Here is a 20,847-nt window from a genome sequence, read left to right as displayed (position 1 = left end):
TCAGATTGAGTTTTATGTATTCACCAGGCTAACTGCTTTATGGAGACCTGTCCTTTATAGCTCCATTAGATTATTCTCTTTTCACAGGAAGTGATGCAAAGGAAATGATGCGTGCAGCTTTGGGTTGCAAAAATGCACTGGTTCTATTTAACCTTACCTGTGCCTGCAGACGTATGAGAACGTACACTTTGACTGAAAGGTTGAGTAAACAAAAAAGCCTGTTTTTGATTTATTTTTACAGTGCATACTGAACATTCGGCAAGCTATATATCGACAAATCGGCAATTGAGACAGATCCAGTGTCCTGAATGGTCCATAGTAACAAAATGGGCGAGCAAATGGCTGGCCGTACATCATACTTCATCGCTGCATGCTTTTAATATGAATCATTTCATGTTTCTGAATTTCTGTCTTCTGGGGTTGTAAAATGAGTGGCCAATGAGTGACTCATCCTCTCAACGGGCCACCTCAGCCTGTCGGTGAAGACTCCCATCCCGCATTCAACATTCACTACTTCTCACTCTTTTAGTTAGCTGGCTTTACAAGCTTCTTCATCACATTGTAGTGTTTGTTGCATTCTCACTCTGCACATCCACCACCCACCATCATCAACCAGAGGAAACGCTGCTGAAGTAACAACATGACGTCGTTCTAGAAAGCAGGTCCAGAAGTCATGTTGGATCTAAAGATGATGTTCTCTCTATCAGGAGACTGATGGGTTGAGGATGGATGGAGGAGAGAGAGAAGTAGAGGACCGAGGAGAGTGAGAGAGAGAGAGAGAGAGAGAGAGATGTGGGTTTACAGGGACTAGTTCTTGGTTTGTCTGAGGGAGCCAGTCTCCATCGATCCCACTGACCCAAATCAGACAGGTTACAGACAGAAAGACTGACTGAGCCTTATTGGAAAAAGTGCACACACAGACACAGAGAAAAAGATGAACACTCTACCTGACTGCTGAAGTCCCTGTCTGGCCTGCTAGGCTGAGGGAATATGACTGCTACTCACTCACTTTACTGTCTGAGCAACACAAACATATGGGAAAAACTGATCATGTAATGGCATAATAGCCATTTGCCCAGCCTCCATCTCTCAAGGCTGCATCCATCCATCCCATCCACTGATGCCTCCAGTACAGATCTGGGCAAGGCAGTCATTGGGATAGCATCTTAAAAAGCTCTCCCTGGTGCACTTTAGATTGAGGTTAGTTAAGGTTGCTGGGGCATTGCCATCTTTGTCCCAGTTAAACATATTACATCCCAAGAAGCACCTCTCTCTCTCTTTCTCTCTCTCTGATCCAGACCCAGGCTGTTAAGATAGCAGGAGGCAAGGACGCTATCTTCATTTGAAAAATGTGAATTCCTGCAGAGACTGCAGAGAGTTACAACAATATCTTTGGCTAGTTTGCTTCAACAGAATCTCTTGGAAAAGAGGTTTGACTGGCAGCATGTTTGAATGATTTATGAACAAGAGTGTGGGGCCTGGTTTGGTCTTGCAACCAATGAGAATTGTTCCAAGACTAAACACAACCTAAATGGTCTGTGCTTGTGTTGTCTGAATGTGTGTGTTAGTAGTCATGGTCATGTACTCTGTGCTGTATACCATCGCAGTATTGACTTCAGAGAGGCCAATTTACTGTATGTGGACTGTATGTTTCTACTCTCTTCACAGGAGCTATTGTTGTTCACCTGTGAGTGTGTGTCTGCGTGTGTGTCAGCACTGTACGTTGGAGTTCTGTGGGCTTCACCTTTTCCTCTCGCTGTCTTCTCTTGTGTGTGTGTGTGTGTGTGTGTGTGTGTGTGTGTGTGTGGCTCCCACAGGAGATTTGGATGGCCACTGGTTGGACCATGCGTCATGGCATAGCAGCGAGGCCTCCCCAATGTCTTTGGTGAGACATGCGGAGCCCTGCCCCTAACCCCCTCCTCCCCTTTCCTCCCCCTCTCAGAGTCCTTTGTCATTTCATGTTTGCTTTGTTTTATTTACACCTCTGCATGGGTTTTCTTCTTTCTTTCTGTTTTTATCCCACACCTGTAGGGGACAGTGAAAGGGGAAAAAGAAAAACTATTGAGCAGGCATTTTTGTCCGACTCAACACACAACACCTTATCTGAGAGGCAAAAGAAAATGGTTCGCTTTGGGGGCCACTCATTGGAAGAGGACGCAGAATGGTGCGAACCCCAGGTTAAAGACTCTGGCGTTGACACATGCAGTAGCACTACCCTAAACGAGGACAATCAGCATAGCCATAGTGAGAAGGTACTGGAGACTATGTAGCCAAAATATCTGCATTTTGTTCTTTATTTTTCTTTACCTACCTCCTCCGGTCTTTATCTGTCACTAATTGTTAAATAGTAGACATGTTTATTAGTTTTTAAATTTGAATTGATAGATTTTTCTTTGAACTTCGTCTTTATTATTATTCCGGGGAATTGATCAGATTGATTTCATTTCGACAGCAGCTTGCTGGGTGTTGCTGAAATAGGAGATGGGGAACCCCTCTTTATTGTTCTGCTGTTTGCTCTCTGGCAGCATAAAGATCCACCCAGGAGCATTAAAACACAACTCTCTTTTTGTCATGGCACACAGCAATGTCCACTCCTCTAGTTGCATGTTGCTAGTTGCTCTCAGTCTGTTTTGTTATTGTTACTGTAGCGGCCATCTTAGTAACGCTACAGCAGGGTAACGACACCTACCTCTCACTGGAATGACCCCTCCTCTCCCAACGCACACTACCTAGTCAAGTCATTATCCCCCCTAGATCTCCACTCAGTCCAATACCAAAACTAAACCAACCACTTAGAACTGAGAACAGGGACGATTGGATTTCTTTTGCACAGACAAAGTTACGTTTTTCTTTTTTTCCCTTCTGCTGTCATGTTTGTTGTGACTTCATCTTTTTTTTGTCTCTCTTCATCTTGGCCTTAATCATCGCGCTGTGCTGTGCTTTTGGGAGTTTTCGTCCATAAATCCTACTTTGGTTCACCTCTTTTTGTTGCGTAATACATGTTTTCTTCATCTGCTTCTACCTGCTCCATTGTGGAGGTGTAGTTCTGTGTGTAGCAGGGCAGAGAGTGGTGTAGTGCTGTGTGTAGCAGGGCAGAGAGTGGTGGACTGCAGTCTTAACCTCCCTCTGCCTTCAGCCTAAGGCCTCCCTCACAGACCATCAGACAAAATCTACGCTCATCCAAACTCAACTGGATTTGATGCCAATGAGGCAGAGTTTCAGTGAGATGTTCTAGATACAGTGCAGGTTTTCTCAGATGGTTTGTGTGGAGCCTCTGCTCTGCTCTACGGTGACTAGCAGGGCGTGATGGTTTGCCTATTTTACCCTGCATGGGGTGCTGAATGCACTCTACCTATTCCCTGTTGGCAGGATCACACAAGGCCTGGCATGTGCAGCATTTTTCATTTTCATGGAATCAGATTGAAGTACTTCCATGAAGTATGTTTATGGACATAGCTAATCACTGCTTAAAAGGTGGGCTGTGTTATTGTAAATATTGTTTTAGCATTTTGCCTTCAACTGCAGTACGTATAACTGTGATGCAATAGATACAAATCTTTTTTAGATTTTGATGAATTATGTCTTTTATTATCTAATTGTGATAGTCCGGCTAATCCCAAAAGAAAAGACAGGTTATATAATCTGAAATAGAAAGGATAGAGACAAAGCTATAATCACCAGATTAGATAACTAGCCAGAGCTTGTGTGATCGTTCATTAAGTCAAATTAATTGATCCCCCACCCCCCACCCCTCACATGATACACACTTTTCTGAAGAAGTCTTTTTAAAGGGATTGAAGTGAATCTGGTGTGGATGAGTTGTAAAACACAAGGTGTGTTGTTGCTGTGTGTGTTCCTATAGCATCCAGTGACATGGCAGCCCTCCAAAGATGGGGAGCGCCTAATAGGGCGGATTCTGCTCAACAAGCGGATGAAGGATGGAAGTGTACCTCGAGACTCAGGAGCACTGCTGGGACTGAAGGTGAGTCTGCCCCGTCTGTCTGACCTCTCTGTCTGGACTTCTGTCTATCTACTGGGACCAGTCTGACCTGATGGTCAGAGGCCGTTTGTTATTACAGCTGTCCATCACTATTCAAAGGTTGCTTCCCAAATCGTATCCTATTCCATATGTAGAGGGAATATGTTGCCATCTGGGCCTCACTAAAGAGTTTACGCAGCGGATATAATTTGGTATATGATTTAAAAATATTTTTATTTCACCTTTAATTAACCAGGTAGGCTAGTTGAGAACAAGATCTCATTTACAACTGCAACCTGGCCAAGAATAAAGCAAAGCAGTTCGACAACACAGAGTTACACATGGAATAAACAAAACATACAGTCAATAATACAACTGAAGAAAATCTATATACAGTGTGTGCAAATGAGGTAAATAAGGGAGGTAAAGGCAATAAATAGGCCATCGTGGCGAATGAATTACAATATACCAATTAGACACTGGACTGATTGATGTGCAGAAGATGAATGTGCAAGTAGAGATGCTGCGAAGGAGCAAGATAAATAAATAAATAAATACAGTATGGGGATGAGGTAGTTGGATGGGCTATTTGCAGATGGGCTATGTACAGGTGCAGTGATCTGTGAGCTGCTCTGACAGCTGGTGCTTAAAGCTAGTGAGGGAGATATGAGTATCCAGCTTCAGTGATTTTTGCAGTTCGTTCCAGTCATTGGCAGCAGAGAACTGGAAGGAAAGGTGGCTAAAGTAGGAATTGGCTTTAGGGGTGACTAGTGAGATATACCTGCTGGAGCGTGTGCTACGGGTGGGTGCTGCTATGGTGACCAGTGAGCTGAGATAAGGCGGGGCTTTACCTAGCAGAGACTTGTAAATGACCTTGAGCCAGTGGGTTTGGCGATGAGTATGAAGCGAGGGCCAGCCAACGAGAGCGTACAAGTCGCAGTGGTGGGTAGTATATGAGGCTTTGGTGACAAAACGGATGGCACTGTGATAGACTGCATCCAATTTGTAGAGAATTGGAGGCTATTTTGTAACTGACATCGCCAAAGTCGAGGATCGGTAGGATGGTCAGTTTTACAAGGGTATGTTTGGCAGCTTGAGTGAAGGATGCTTTGTTTTGAAATAGGAAGCCGATTCTAGATTTAATTTTGGATTGGAGATGCATAATGTGAGTCTGGAAGGAGAGTTTACAGTCTAACCAGACACCTAGGTATTTGTAGTTGTCCACGTATTCTAGGTCTGAACCGTCCAGAGTAATGATGCTGGAGGGGTGGGTAGGTGCGGGCAGCGATCGGTTGAAGAGCATGCATTTAGTTTTACTTACATTTAAGAGCAGTTGGAGGCCACGGAAGGAGAGTTGTATGGCATTGAAGCTTGTCTGGAGGTTAGTTAACACAGTGTCCAAAGAAGGGCCAGAGGTATACAGAATGGTGTCGTCTGCGTAGAGGTGGATCAGAGAATCACCAGCACTAAGAACGACATCATTGATGTATACAGAGAAGAGAGTCGGCCCAAGAATTGAATCCTGTGGCACCCCCATAGAGACTGCCAGAGGACCGGACAACAGGCCCTCCGATTTGACACACTGAACTCTATCTGAGAAGTAGTTGGTGAACCAGGCGAGGCAGTCATTTGAGAAACCAAGGCTGTTTAGTCTGCCGATAAGAATGTGGTTGATTGACAGAGTCGAAAGCCTTGGCCAGGTCGATGAATACGGCTGCACAGTAATGTCTCTTATCGATGGCGGTTATGATATCGTTTAGGACCTTGAGCGTGGCTGAGGTGCCCCCATGACCAGCTCTGAAACCAGATTGCATAGCGGAGAAGGTACATGGGATTCGAAATGGTCGGTAATCTGTTTGTTAACTTGGCTTTCGAAGACCTTAGAAAGGCAAGTTAGGATAGATATAGGTCTGTAGCAGTTTGAGTCTGGAGTGTCTCCCCCTTTGAAGCGGGGGATAATCTCGGCAGCTTTCAATGAGAGCTAGCACAGTGAAAGCTAGCACATTGAGAGCTAGAACAGTGAGAGCTAGAACAGTGAGAGCTAGCACTGTGAGAGCTGGCACAGTGAGAGCTAGCACATTGAGAGCTAGCACAGTGAGAGCTAGCACAGTGAGAGCTAGAAGAGTGAGAGCTAGAACAGTGAGAACTAGCACAGTGAGAGCTAGCACAGTGAGAGCTAGAACAGTGAGAGCTAGCACAGTGAGAGCTGAACAGTGAGCTAGAACAGTGAGAGCTAGCACAGTGAGAGCTAGAACAGTGAGAGCTAGAACAGTGAGAGCTAGAACAGTGAGAGCTAGCACAGTGAGAGCTAGAACAGTGAGAGCTAGAACAGTGAGAGCTAGCACAGTGAGAGCTAGCACAGTGAGAGCTAGAACAGTGAGAACTAGAACAGTGAGAGCTAGCACAGTGAGAGCTAGAACAGTAAGGCCATCAGGAGAGAAAAGGAAAGTGGCAAGATGGGAAAATCATTAGTGATTCAATGAGCTTCCTGAATTGGTATGTTTGTGCCTGGTCGGTGCCTCTTTGTGCTGTACGGTACGCTATGTGTTTCTCCTCGCTCAGCAGCAAGCAGTGACCATCCAGTCTGTTTGTCTCTCTCTCTCTCTCTCTCTCTCTCTCTCTCTCTCTAACTATCTAACTGCTCTTAAATACAAGTAAAACCAAATGCATGCTCTTCAAGCAATCGCTGCCTGCACCTGCCCGCCCGTCCAGCATCACTACTCTGGATGGTTCTACAACACTCCTTCCGTGGCCTCCAACTGTTTTTAAACGCTAGTAAAACCAAATGTATGCTTTTCAACCGTTCGCTGCCCGCACCCGCCCTCCCGACTAGCATCACCACCCTGGACGGTTCCGATCTAGAATATGTGGACCACTACAAATACCTAGGTGTCTGGTTAGACTGTAAACTCTCCTTCCAGACTCACATCAAACATCTCCAATCCAAAGTTAAATCTAGAATTGGCTTCCTGTTTCACAACAAAGCATCCTTCACTCATGCTGCCAAACATACCCTCGTAAAACTGACCATCCTACCAATCCTCGACTTCGGCGATGTCATTTACAAAATAGCCTCCAATACCCTACTCAATAAATTGGATGCAGTCTATCACAGTGCCATCCGTTTTGTCACCAAATCCCTATATAATACCCACCACTGCGACCTGTACGCTCTCGTTGGCTGGCCCTCGCTTCATACTCATCGCCAAACCCACTAGCTCCAGGTCATCTACAAGACCCTGCTAGGTAAAGTCCCCCCTTATCTCAGCTCGCTGGGCACCATAGCAGCACCCACCTGTAACAGGGGCTCCAGCAGGTATATCTCTCTGGTCACCCCCAAAACCAATTCTTCCTTTGGCTGCCTCTCCTACCAGTTCTCTGCTGCCAATGACTGGAATGAACTACAAAAATCTCTGAAACTGGAAATACTTATCTCCCTCACTAGCTTTAAGCACCAGCTGTCAGAGCAGCTCACAGATCACTGCACCTGTACATAGCCCATCTATAATTTAGCCCAAACAACTACCTCTTCCCCTACTGTATTTATTTATTTTGCTCCTTTGCACCCCATTATTTCTATTTCTACTTTGCACATTCTTCCATTGCAAATCTACCATTCCAGTGTTTTACTTGATATATTGTATTTACTTGTCCACCATGGCCTTATCTCACCTCATTTGCTCACATCGTATATAGACTTATTTTCCCACTGTATTATTGACTGTATGTGTGTTTTAATCCATGTGTAACTCTGTGTTGTTGTATGTGTTCGAACTGCTTTGCTTTATTTTGGCCAGGTCGCAATTGTAAATGAGAACTTGTTCTTAACTTGCCTACCTGGTTAAATAAAGGTGAAATAAAAATAAATAAATACATCTCTATCTCTCACTCTCTCAGTCCCTTTCTCACTCTCTCCGGCCCGGCTGTTACATAAAGCCATTTCATTTAGGAGACTTCCGTAAGCTCCTTTGTATGCTGGCATTCAACTGCCATTAAGAGGGGATTTTATTTGTCTGATGCCTGTGGAGGGAGAGCGGTTCAGGGGCTTACAGAGTAGAGCAGAGCTGGGCCCCCTGGCCTGCTATAGGCCCCCCAGGCCTCAAGTGTTCCAGCCCCATGCAGAGAGAGGTGGCCCCAGGGTTCCAACACAACACACAGGGACATTCATCATTATGAAAAGAGATGTACATTTTGACTAAACATGTAGCTACTTTCTCTGTTCAAGAATAGCTCCTTATGGGCAGAATGACGCTATGTGGCTACATATGCAATTAGAATTAGGTCTAGATCTGCAGGTTGCATTTTCAAACATGGTCAATAAATATGTTTTATGAAACAAAGTGATCAGTGCATCCATGTTCCTTCCCTGCCAGGCTGCTTACACCATACTGAGGGTGTGATTATATTACAGTATAATAATATATACTAATACTATACATGTTGATGTGTGTTGCTTCCCTCATAGGTGGTGGGTGGAAAGATGACAGAATCTGGTAGACTTTGTGCTTTCATCACTAAAGTGAGGAAAGGAAGTCTAGCGGATACTGTTGGACACCTCAGACCAGGTACCTGCTGACCTCATTTTATACTCTGACTACATCGTTTACCATGTTTAGAACTACATTAGCCATGTTTAGAACGACACTTACTATGCTTAGAACTACATTTACCACATGTAGAACTACACGTACTATGTTTGGAACTACATTTGCCATGTTTAGAAGTACACTTACTGTGTTTAAAACTGCATTTACCATGTTTAGAAGTACACTTACTGTGTTTAGAACTACACTTATAGATACAAGATTTTGTGAAGCACACTGAAGATTGTCAATACATTTCTCATGTACACAGCACTGTAGATTTAATAAGCTACTTCAGTGATTCAAGAAACATTTGGATTACTTGGTGAATTGGTGCTGAACTGGGTCAGAACCTTGTTTTAACCTCTGACACCCTTTGGCCTTCATTTAATAGCACTAATTACAACATGTATGAACTAGACATATGTGCTGTTATTTGTTACCATAAGGGTTGCGACCGAGGCCTATTCAATCATTTATAATATTACCGTAGCAGGAAGATTACAATGCTGTACTGTTTGTTTATGTGTGCCGTGTTTTCTACCATACCATTCACACTCTCCTTTTCTCCATCATGTGGGCCTGCTCATGTTTATAACTATACGGATCATGTTTTTAACTATATTTATAACTATGCTTCCCATGTTCATAACGGCACCGTGCCAGCTGACGTCTTGGTGTGTGGATGACTGACAGCATCTCTTGTTTTACAGGCGACCAGGTGCTGGAGTGGAACGGGAGGTTTTTACAAGGAGCCACATTTAAAGAAGTTTACAATATCATTCTAGAATCAAAGCCAGAACCCCAGGTGGAACTGGTGGTCTCAAGGCCCATAGGGTAAGACCTCACAACAGCAACTACACTTATTACTACTGAACCATCAAAACTACAGTGTATTCACATTCATACATTTGTAGAAATATGTGTCTTGCAGAGGAGAGAGTATGTGAGAAATGGAAAATGGGGGCTGAGTGTATTTCAATGTCATTTGTTTTGCCAGCACCAGCTTGTTTATTTAACATATCTGCCTCCCAACCATCCCTCCCTTCCTCCCTCCCAATACCCCTCCCCTCCATCAGTCCTCCAGTGTGATGACAGTGTCAGAGGCTCATATGGGACTAGCAGTGCGGCACAGTGAAATGAACGGTGGCTGCTGCCTTTCTCTCTCCCTCTCTCTCTCTCTCGCTGTGTCTCACTACCCACTCTCCCCCTCTCCTCCACAAACAGCGGGATGCCAATCGTTTTTGAAAGTAGAGATACCCAGAGAAATCAGAAACCCCTTTGCTTTGTCAGTGTCTATATTTGTCCTGCTTTGTATTGCTGAGGGAGGGAGCTGCTGTACAGGAGAATGAAGACTAATGCTCTTCTTAGGACCATTAAAATACAGTGCATTCAGCATTAGCACCAATTGATCCCCTCTTCCTCCCCCCTTTCAGAGATATTCCTCGGATACCAGACAGCACACATGCACAACTGGAATCAAGTAAGTCTGGCTTTTCTTTCATTTCCCAATGATAACTAATTAGCCTGCGTTAGCCAATTAATCAACCTTGAAATATCAAGCTACTAAGGTAATGTCAAAGAGAGGTGATGGTATCTCATTTCTATCTCTCTACCCTACACGCTTTCTTCTTCTCTCCCCTCCCCCTCTCTCTTCCTCTCTTCCTCTCCTTGAAGTATGTTACCAAAATCACAGTGTTTCAGATTTGATCATGTGACCTCCTCCCTGTCTGTCCTGTCTCAGGTTCGAGTTCCTTTGAGTCTCAGAAGATGGATCGCCCCTCTATCTCTGTCACGTCTCCCATGAGCCCCGGGATGCTGCGGGATGCCCCCCAGTACCTGTCAGGACAGCTCTCAGTGAGTACCCTACTACAATACCCACAATACACCCTGGCTCTGTCTGGGCCTACATTACCTGCAGGAAAGTATCATACAGTGTAGATTCACACAGAGGGTTTGAGAACAGAACAGATATTCAGGGAGAGTTGGAGCTTATAGCTGGAGCTCTGGAGAGTTGGTGGAACTCTGGAGAGTAGCTGGAGCTCTGGAGGTGGTGGAACTCTGCTGGAGTATGGAGCTCTGAGAGGTCGAGCTCTGGAGAGTAGCTGGAGCTCTGAGCTGGAGCTCTGGAGCTGGAGCTCTGGAGAGTTGCTGGAGCTCTTCACTCTGGAGAGTAGCTGGAGCTCTGGAGAGCTAGAGCTCTGGTGCTAGAACTCTGAGAGATGTCGAGCTAGCTGGAGCTCTGAGAGCTGGAGCTGGAGCTGGAGCTCTGAGAGTAGCTGGAGCTCTGAGAGCTGGAGCTCTGTTGGAGCTCTGAGTAGCTGGAGCTCCCCATCCCAACTCAGTTTAGGACCATATATCCTGTTACCCTGAACCATGTTGCTTATTTTCTGATGCCTAATTTACTCTTGGGGGAAGTGAGTAAAAGACTCAGTTGAGATTAACATGGGAGGAATGAACTCTAAAACTCAAGAGGCCAGATGGAAATAGATTAATGCTAACCTCTAACACTTATTTTGTTGTCTCAACACTCAGGATATTTAGTTTCTTGGAGAAAAAAATAAAGATAGTTATGAAATAGTCACAGCTTTTTAATCCCTTTCCTTATGAAAACACATCAATATTATATGTGATTATAAATAAAAATAATCAATGAAATATATCAAAGTATCAAACAATATACCAGTATATCAGTCAAAATATATCAGTCTATTCAAGTCCATAGTGTGTTTGTTTATCAGAAGAGGTGAGAAGGTTTGATAGTTGACTGTGTGTCCATAAACACTGTAAGCCTTGTACTGTAATGTTGCACTCCAGTAAAACTGCTCCTAGAGTCAGAGAAGGAAGGGAGAGAAGGAAGGGAGAGAAGGAATATTTTGATGTCAGTGTTCTTTCTGCTTGTTGTTGTTTTCTTTGGTGAGGAGGGGGAGATCTAATCTGTGCTGCTGCTAGTGTCTCCGCCTGGCTCCTCTCCTCTCCTGTCTGTATGTAACAGGAGCATGGCAGAGCAGAGTGAGAGCCAGGGAGAGAAGGAGCACAGAGAGAGGTAGCAGGCACACACAGGCCCTCCAGTATTCATAGGCCTACACCCAGGAGGCCCGTGCTGACAGTTATGACGCAAATAGGACCCAGTCAGCCAATCAGGCTGCAGTTCTGATCTCTGCAATCCCTACCTGTAGCACTCAGCCCCACACCACTCAGATCCAGAAGTTCTCTCCATTTCATCAATGAGCTGACCTTGAAACCAAAATAAGAGTATTTGAATTGTACTGTAGTTAATATACTGTAGTTATACTGTAATTAATATACTGTAATTATACTGTAATTAATATTCTGTAATGAATATACTGTAATTATACTGTCATTAATATACTGTAGTTGATATACTGTAATTATACTGTCATTAATATACTGTAGTTGATATACTGTAATTATACTGTCATTAATATACTGTAGTTGATATACTGTAGTACATGACCTTGTTGGATCAAGTGCCAGTTGAATAATACATTGGATGCAGTTAGAAATTGTAATGTGTTTTTATTATTATTATTATTATTATTATTATTATTATTATTATTATTATTTCCAAGCCGTGTTGAGGGAACAATTGGAATTGAATACGTCATCATGACGCAAATGTTAAATGAAGAAAGGAAGGAAAGTTAGAGTCCAGAGAGCACGGAAGGGAATGCTTAGTTAGAAGTCATCAATCATTTTCTGTGAAAACGGGAGCAGAGCAGCCTCTTCCTCTCCCTGAGTATTACAGTGTGGAGGTACAGGAACCCACAGATAAGGCTCCAAGACAATACAGCACATTAGTGAATAATGAGATGCAGATTGATGCTAATGAACGGTGGGGGAAAACACACACACCACTAGATTGACTCTCCGTCCCCTCCTCCTCAAAATGTGTTTGTGTTATTGTGGCACTGGTTCGAGTCCAGTGAGTGTGTTTTGTTGGTTGTTTTGTGTTTTTTTTGTTGGTTTTATTGCATTTTTCTTTGTTGTTGTTTAATTTTGCTTACCCAGAGCCAAAGCCTTAGTAGAAGAACAGCGCCTTTTGTCCCTAGGGTCCAGGTAAACACCTGTCTGACTCACAGACTGACTCTCTTTGGTCTTCGCTCGCCTTTTTCTGTTGCCTTTTTGGTTTCCTCCATCTTGGAAAATGCATACCAGGGAAATGGCAGCATCTTTCCCTTGCAGTGCGGTGCATTATGTCATTATTATTATTATTATTATTCATTTATACCATATAACATGATCATACGGTTATGACAGGAGTCTCGACTCTTTGCATGACTAACTAATCTAAAGGAAATATTTCAGAGAGACACCCTTCCATTGCCAGATCCTGTAGCCTGCACTCAACAGCAACAACAAGCTCAAACACATGGTCAGATCCTGTAGCCTGCACTCAACAGAAACAACAAGCTCAAACACATGGCCAGATCCTGTAGCCTGCACTCAACAGCAACAACAAGCTCAAACACATGGTCAGAACCTGTAGCCTGCACTCAACAGCAACAACAAGCTCAAACACATGGTCAGAACCTGTAGCCTACACTCAACAGCAACAACAAGCTCAAACACATGGTCAGATCCTGTAGCCTACACTCAACAGCAACAACAAGCTCAAACACATGGTCAGATCATGTAGCCTACACTCAACAGCAACAACAAGCTCAAACACATGGTCAGATCATGTAGCCTACACTCAACAGCAACAACAAGCTCAAACACATGGTCAGATCCTGTAGCCTACACTCAACAGCAACAACAAGCTCAAACACATGGTCAGATCCTGTAGCCTACACTCAACAGCAACAACAAGCTCAAACACATGGTCAGATCCTGTAGCCTACACTCAACAGCAACAACAAGCTCAAACACATGGTCAGATCCTGTAGCCTGCACTCAACAGCAACAACAAGCTCAAACACATGGTCAGATCATGTAGCCTACACTCAACAGCAACAACAAGCTCAAACACATGGTCAGATCATGTAGCCTACACTCAACAGCAACAACAAGCTCAAACACATGGTCAGATCCTGTAGCCTACACTCAACAGCAACAACAAGCTCAAACACATGGTCAGATCCTGTAGCCTACACTCAAACAAGCTCAAACACATGGTCAGATCAACAAACAGCAACAACAAGCTCAAACACATGGTCAGATCCTGTAGCCTACACTCAACAGCAACAACAAGCTCAAACACATGGTCAGATCCTGTAGCCTACACTCAACAGCAACAACAAGCTCAAACACATGGTCAGATCCTGTAGCTTACACTCAACAGCAACAACAAGCTCAAACACATGGTCAGATCCTGTAGCTTACACTCAACAGCAACAACAAGCTCAAACACATGGTCAGATCCTGTAGCCTACACTCAAACAAGCTCAAACACATGGTCAGATCCTGTAGCTTACACTCAACAGCAACAACAAGCTCAAACACATGGTCAGATCCTGTAGCCTACACTCAACAGCAACAACAAGCTCAAACACATGGTCAGATCATGTAGCCTACACTCAACAGCAACAACAAGCTCAAACACATGGTCAGATCCTGTAGCCTACACTCAACAGCAACAACAAGCTCAAACACATGGTCAGATCCTGTAGCCTACACTCAACAGCAACAACAAGCTCAAACACATGGTCAGATCCTGTAGCTTACACTCAACAGCAACAACAAGCTCAAACACATGGTCAGATCCTGTAGCCTACACTCAAACAAGCTCAAACACATTGATCAACATGTTAGCTGACATGGGCATTTTGTACCTAGTCAGCTACAACAGTGCTCCACATTGGCAATTAAAGGAGGGTGTCTCCTTAAATGTTGTAGTAAAACTATTACATTTTGCGGGACAAATAAATTAGCTTATTTGTTCTGTGGAACATGAAACCAGATTGGACATCGTCCTCAATTCCTGAATAGGGTGCTATAGCAACAGCGGCCAACAACTGGTAATCATGAACACAACATTTGGCAAATATTTATATTGACATTTTTGAATGGCTGTAAGTTTCATGTTGCAGTTAAAGGTGGGCTATGATAACTCCCTTATTTTAAGCATATTCAAAATAATGTTTTACAGTTTGAATACAGAATTCACTTGAACTGAACAGACAAGCATGGAGCCTTTTTAAGGAGATGTCATTACTCTGGCTAGCTTGTGAGAGTTGGAGTGTGGAATACTCATGTTATTTGGGAGATCATATTTATATATTTGTCCCATCATGTCCTTGTCAAGCATCAGCTTAGCTTCGAACAAAATATATATACTGTATACTGTATAGGAGTTTTTGATATGATATGCACTGTTGGTTTCCTCGTTTTAAAGGTAGGTGATGTATTGCCAACACCTCACACTATCTGTCAGATAAGGAGAGGGTGAGAATGGAAGTCTATAAATAGGTGTGTAGTGTACCCTTGGCGCAGCTCCTAGAGGTAGATCAATTAGCCTTCTGTAGAAGCAGTGTTATGCTCTACTTAACCAGGCCACGCAATAATGTCAATGTAAATGATGTGGCTGACTGTACAGGAAATATAGGCAGTGTAATGGATTACATCAGGGGTATAATTTCAACTTTTCAAGGTGAATCTGTCAGTTAAGGGTTATACCATCAGTCATATGGGCAGTGCTGTAGTATGGTCAGAATTGCACGTACATCTTTTCCATAGGGGACTTGTGTTGAGGAAGTCTTCCCAGTGCAAGCTGTTTAACCTGAAGGCCCCTACTGCCTATGTTGTTTGACAATATCAGATCTCCTGACTGATCTTGTATGTGTTAAGTGCTTGCTGTTGCTTTGTATGGCTGCATGCATAAAGAAATAACTATGGAAGTCAATGCAATGATGAAGACTCCTCCCATCATTATCTACATAAGTATGGGCAAGAGCTTAGAAGGCTTGGTTTTCCTCTAGTATTTCATTTCATTTTTTTTAAACAAATATTTTGCACATTTAAAAAAAAACAAATATGTCCGTAAATGTTGTTTATTTCATTTCTTACTTCTAAGTGTTCTCTGTTATGTCCATACTTCGCTCTGACAAGTGTGAAGTGTCTTTGATGCCACTCATGACAGCATGATTGATTTATATGTATATTTTACCTATACACTATCTGACATTGCATTGCAGGGCTCTACAGTGCGACCATTTTACTAGCATATGCGCCTAAATATTTTGCTGTGCGTCCTGGAATTTTAATTTAGGAGCACTAGTACGCCTACAATAATGAAGGATTCTAGCTTTATGACCTGAAATATTAATTGTGCTCGTAAAGATCTTTGTGTGTGCCTACATTTTTCAACTTAGGTGCATATGTGCTCCTTGTATAAAAGGTCAGCGTAGAGGCCTGCATTGTGTTGTATGGTTCCAAATACAATTTCACACTCAGATCAGTAAGTGTTCATTTCAAAGCATGTTGGTCTAATTCTCATGTTTTAATGGTTTAGATACCAAGAGTTAGGATACTGTAGATATGAATACAGATACACATACTGTAGAATCCTTTCCACTCAAACACACCTAGAAAATGTGGCTAGAGCAGCCGATGAATATATAGGTCATGGTAAGATTTAGGTCATGGTAAGATGTAGGTCATGGTAAGATGTAGGTCATGGTAAGATATACTGTAGGTCATGGTAAGATTTAGGTCATGGTAAGATATAGGTCATGGTAAGATGTAGGTCATGGTAAAATGTAGGTCATGGTAAGATATACAGTACAGATCTGTATCACCCCCCCTAAGCACGTGACCTGCTAATGCCTAAACCAAGGGGGGCCACCCCTCCTCCATGAGATGTACTGGGTGTACAGCTCTGCTCAAATCTAACACAATCCAGTGATTTTACTAATTAGCTGCTCACCATGCAGAATCTCGATTCGCTGAATCAGGTGTGTTTGTTAGTTAATATAGAGCAGGGCTGGTGCTAAACCCTGCACACCCAGTAGCTCTCCAAATGGAGCGTTATGAGGTCACCCTGATATAGAGCCCCCCCTCCCTACTGGCAGCCCAGTGACCGTGCGACCCTGTTCTATCCCATCCATAGGTCAAACTGTGGTATGACAAAGTGGGCCATCAGCTAATAGTCACCATCCTGGGAGCCAAGGACCTGCCTTCTAGGGAAGATGGCCGCCCCAGGAACCCTTACGTCAAAATCTACTTCCTCCCTGACAGAAGGTAAGAGTAGAGACAGTAACTACAGAATGATCTAGCTCGCAGCATTTCACTTCATTCTATCCACAGCCATTTCTTAGTGGCTAGACCTATCCTCCAATATCCTAAAGTTGCCATTGGTTGATTGATACAGATTCGGGCACTCTCATAATAGTCTCACTGAATGTTGCATTTATGGTAAGAATGTCTTTGGTTTTATTTACCTATATATTTTTTTCTTCTGGTAATTAAATTTGGGGTCATGTCACATTGCATTTAAACTGCTACCGTCACAAAGATCATCATGTGATCACCTTGACCTACACCTTCACTGCACTCAGAGAACCCCTTCTCAGACACATGGAAGTAAGGATAGAAAGTTGATCAGGGCTCCAACATGACACTCCCTCCCCAGCTCATCCCATTGTCCTGTTCTGTGTTGACCTGTTCGGGAGTCTTTTCTACCATGGTTGTAAATAAAAACAGTTTGAATTATTGTTCCTCCAGCGACAAAAGCAAGAGGAGAACAAAAACGGTAAAGAAATCCTTAGAGCCCAAATGGAACCAGACCTTTATGTATTCTCCTGTGCACCGGCGGGAGTTCCGTGAGCGCATGTTGGAGATCACCCTGTGGGACCAGGCCAGGGTCAGGGAGGAGGAAAGCCAGTTCCTGGGAGAGGTAAGCCCATCCATCTCTTTTTTCCCTCATAGTTTTCTATTGTTTTATGGACAGAGACAGTCAGAAGGTAGAAAGAAAGACAGGTACAGAGGGACACGGAGACAAGGGGCTGAGGCTATATTTGTAACAAGAGTCGGCAGCACCACCACTTAACCAGACTCAGGCACTCATCTCTGATATAATACCAAACATACCCATCCAGTCAGGATCAGGACAGTAACTCTGATAGCTCAACTAATCTAACCAACAGGGTCAAGCTCTTGATAAAACCCTACATTCCATAGGAAGGATGATAGGCTACTGGGGGTTGATGTGATGCTTACTGTAACATCATCACATACTCACATACTCTGCCCTCACTGTCAATAAGGTTGCAGAATTCTGGTAACTTTCCCAGAATTCCCAGGTCATACAGAAATCCTCCCAGTTGGAGGGAAAAAGCAGGAAATCCAGAATCTTCCAATCAGGATTGCTGGAAAACCTTACTTTAAAAATGATGTCGGGCCATGCCGGTGGAGGTCTTGATCTGCTCTGGAATGAGTCCAGTTAGCAGTGGCTAGTGTATTGAGGAGTGTGTGTGGTGTGTGTGTGTGTGTGTGTGTAGTGACGCTGGTGTGTTTCTCCTTTAGATACTGATAGAGCTGGAGACAGCCCTGCTGGATGATGAGCCTCACTGGTACAAGCTGCAGACCCACGACGTGTCCTCCATGCCCCTCCCCCGCGCCTCGCCCAACCCCCAGCGCAGACAGCTCCACGGAGAGAGCCCCACGAGGAGGCTACCCATACAGAGTAGGTTACCCCTCTGCCCTAACATCCATAACCTATATACTAGTCTATACTAGAACAGTGTAGGAAAGCTCCTGTTTGTTCAAACCCCAAACCTCAGGATAGGGAATGAGACATGAGTGTCGAACCAACCAATCGTCTGATGATTTTGAAAAGCTAGTATGGCGGCTGGCAGGTGCCCTGTTACCAACTGTCTTTGCCTGTCTGCCAAAGCCTGAATAATTTATGAAGTATTTATTACTGTTAGTATGTTCATATGGTGTTTGTTTTCTTATCCCTCTCAACTCAACCTAATACTTACAGACAAGGGGCCGTATTCGTACAATTCAGGTAACGGCCCCCGCTTGTTGTTCCACGCTGCTCTCTCCACTGAGCTCTCTCTCCACTGAGCTCTCTCTCCACTGATCTCTCTCTCCACTGAGCTCTCTCTCCACTGAGCTCTCTCTCCACTGAGCTCTCTCTCCACTGATCTCTCTCTCCACTGATCTCTCTCTCCACTGATCTCTCTCTCCACTGAGCTCTCTCTCCACTGAGCTCTCTCTCCACTGAGCTCTCTCTCCACTGAGCTCTCTCTACACTGAGCTCTCTCTACACTGAGCTCTCTCTACACTGAGCTCTCTCTCCACTGAGCTCTGTCTCCACTGAGCTCTGTCTCCACTGAGCTCTGTCTCCACTGAGCTCTCTCTCCACTGAGCTCTCTCTCCACTGAGCTCTCTCTACACTGAGCTCTCTCTACACTGAGCTCTCTCTCTACTGAGCTCTCTCTCCACTGAGCTCTCTCTCCACTGAGCTCTGTCTCCACTGAGCTCTGTCTCCACTGAGCTCTCTCTCCACTGAGCTCTCTTTCCACTGAGCTCTCTCTCCACTGAGCTCTCTCCACTGAGCTCTCTCTCCACTGAGCTCTGTCTCCACTGAGCTCTCTCTCCACTGAGCTCTGTCTCCACTGAGCTCTCTCTCCACTGAGCTCTGTCTCCACTGAGCTCTCTCTCCACTGAGCTCTGTCTCCACTGAGCTCTCTCTCCACTGAGCTCTCTCTACACTGAGCTCTCTCTCTACTGAGCTCTCTCTACACTGAGCTCTCTCTCCACTGAGCTCTGTCTCCACTGAGCTCTGTCTCCACTGAGCTCTCTCTCCACTGAGCTCTCTCTCCACTGAGCTCTCTCTACACTGAGCTCTCTCTCCACTGTGCTCTGTCTCCACTGTGCTCTGTCTCCACTGAGCTCTCTCTCCACTGAGCTCTGTCTCCACTGAGCTCTCTCTCCACTGAGCTCTCTCTCCACTGAGCTCTCTCTCCACTGAGCTCTCTCTACACTGAGCTCTCTCTACACTGAGCTCTCTCTCACTGAGCTCTCTCTACACTGAGCTCTCTCTCCACTGAGCTCTCTCTCCACTGAGCTCTCTCTACACTGAGCTCTCTCCACTGAGCTCTCTCTCACTGAGCTCTCTCTCCACTGAGCTCTCTCTCCACTGAGCTCTCTCTCCACTGAGCTCTCTCTACACTGAGCTCTCTCTCCACTGAGCTCTCTCTACACTGAGCTCTCTCTACACTGAGCTCTCTCTACACTGAGCTCTCTCTACACTGAGCTCTCTCTACACTGAGCTCTCTCTACACTGAGCTCTCTCTCCACTGAGCTCTCTCTACACTGAGCTCTCTCTCCACTGAGCTCTCTCTACACTGAGCTCTCTCTACACTGAGCTCTCTCTACACTGAGCTCTCTCTACACTGAGCTCTCTCTACACTGAGCTCTCTCTACACTGAGCTCTCTCTCCACTGAGCTCTCTCTCCACTGAGCTCTCTCTCCACTGAGCTCTCTCTACACTGAGCTCTCTCTACACTGAGCTCTCTCTCCACTGAGCTCTCTCTCCACTCAGTGTTGCTGTTCATACGAAGACTGTCTCTCCCCTCTGCTTCAGTCCTATTGTACTGTTCTCTACCTCCAAAGTGTTCTCTCACTCCACTCCTCCATTAGCTGTCCCACAATTCCCTTTGATTCTCGCTATGCTCCCTCCCCTCTCCACCGCAGTCCTTAAACAAGATGGCTGGTCAGTCTCGGCCCGGCAGGTTTATGTTTCCCAGTCCAGATCCTGGTGATTTAGCTCTATCAAAAGAGCTCTGTCCACTCCTCTGTTTGTCATTTGAATATGTTGACCACTTGTTTTCCCAGTGCAATGCATTGTTTCATCTTCTGCCCTATGCCAACACTTTCCTTTTGAAAAACATTATGATAATTTTGCTGGTTTTTGCTCTTCTTCTCCTCTGCTTGTGTCTGTGTCTGTTGTGTCTGTTGTGTCTGTGTCTGTTGTGTCTGTTGGGTGTGAACTTGTATTTGCACTTGACTTGACATATTTCTATTGTATGTAACCTGCACATGTATTTCCAATGTTAAGGCTTGAGATTAGCTGGGACAATTTTTACGGGGCATCTGTGTGTGTGTGAGATGAAAGAGCTGACCGCTCTAAAACAAGAGCGTTAAAACAGTTTCAGCCCTTCTGAGACGTGAGGGAGCGAGAGAGAGAGACTGAGAGAGCGGCTGCCAGAAAAAGAGAGGCAGAGAGAGGCTGAGAGAGCGGCTGCCAGAAAAAGAGAGGCAGAGAGAGGCTGAGAGAAAAAGAGAGGCAGAGAGAGGCTGAGAGAGCAGCTG

General features: G+C 44.6%; 1 protein-coding gene across 12 annotated transcripts in view; it reads left to right on the top strand.

The window, feature by feature from the left end:
* The window catches only part of rims2a (regulating synaptic membrane exocytosis 2a), a 215,292-nt gene that overhangs the window by 118,995 nt on the left and 75,450 nt on the right, over positions 1-20,847 (top strand). For 4 of the 12 annotated variants that reach the window (XM_042310264.1, XM_042310283.1, XM_042310271.1 and 1 more), the window contains 10 exons: positions 1,818-1,885; positions 3,863-3,982; positions 8,445-8,544; positions 9,276-9,399; positions 9,999-10,045; positions 10,307-10,419; positions 12,595-12,642; positions 16,634-16,764; positions 17,248-17,419; positions 18,049-18,208. In XM_042310264.1, the coding sequence (XP_042166198.1) occupies positions 1,818-1,885; positions 3,863-3,982; positions 8,445-8,544; positions 9,276-9,399; positions 9,999-10,045; positions 10,307-10,419; positions 12,595-12,642; positions 16,634-16,764; positions 17,248-17,419; positions 18,049-18,208 (1,083 nt within the window). Of the gene's footprint in view, positions 1-1,817; positions 1,886-2,031; positions 2,253-3,862; positions 3,983-8,444; positions 8,545-9,275; positions 9,400-9,998; positions 10,046-10,306; positions 10,420-12,594; positions 12,643-16,633; positions 16,765-17,226; positions 17,420-18,048; positions 18,209-20,847 lie in introns of all 12 variants that reach the window. The other 8 variants (XM_042310274.1, XM_042310289.1, XM_042310294.1 and 5 more) reach the window with 3 other exon arrangements.

This window comes from Oncorhynchus tshawytscha, linkage group LG03, assembly GCF_018296145.1.
Source record: "Oncorhynchus tshawytscha isolate Ot180627B linkage group LG03, Otsh_v2.0, whole genome shotgun sequence".
Classification (NCBI taxonomy): Eukaryota; Metazoa; Chordata; class Actinopteri; order Salmoniformes; family Salmonidae; genus Oncorhynchus; species Oncorhynchus tshawytscha.
Note: the sequence above shows the minus strand (reverse complement) of the source record. Positions and strands in the feature narration are given on the sequence as shown.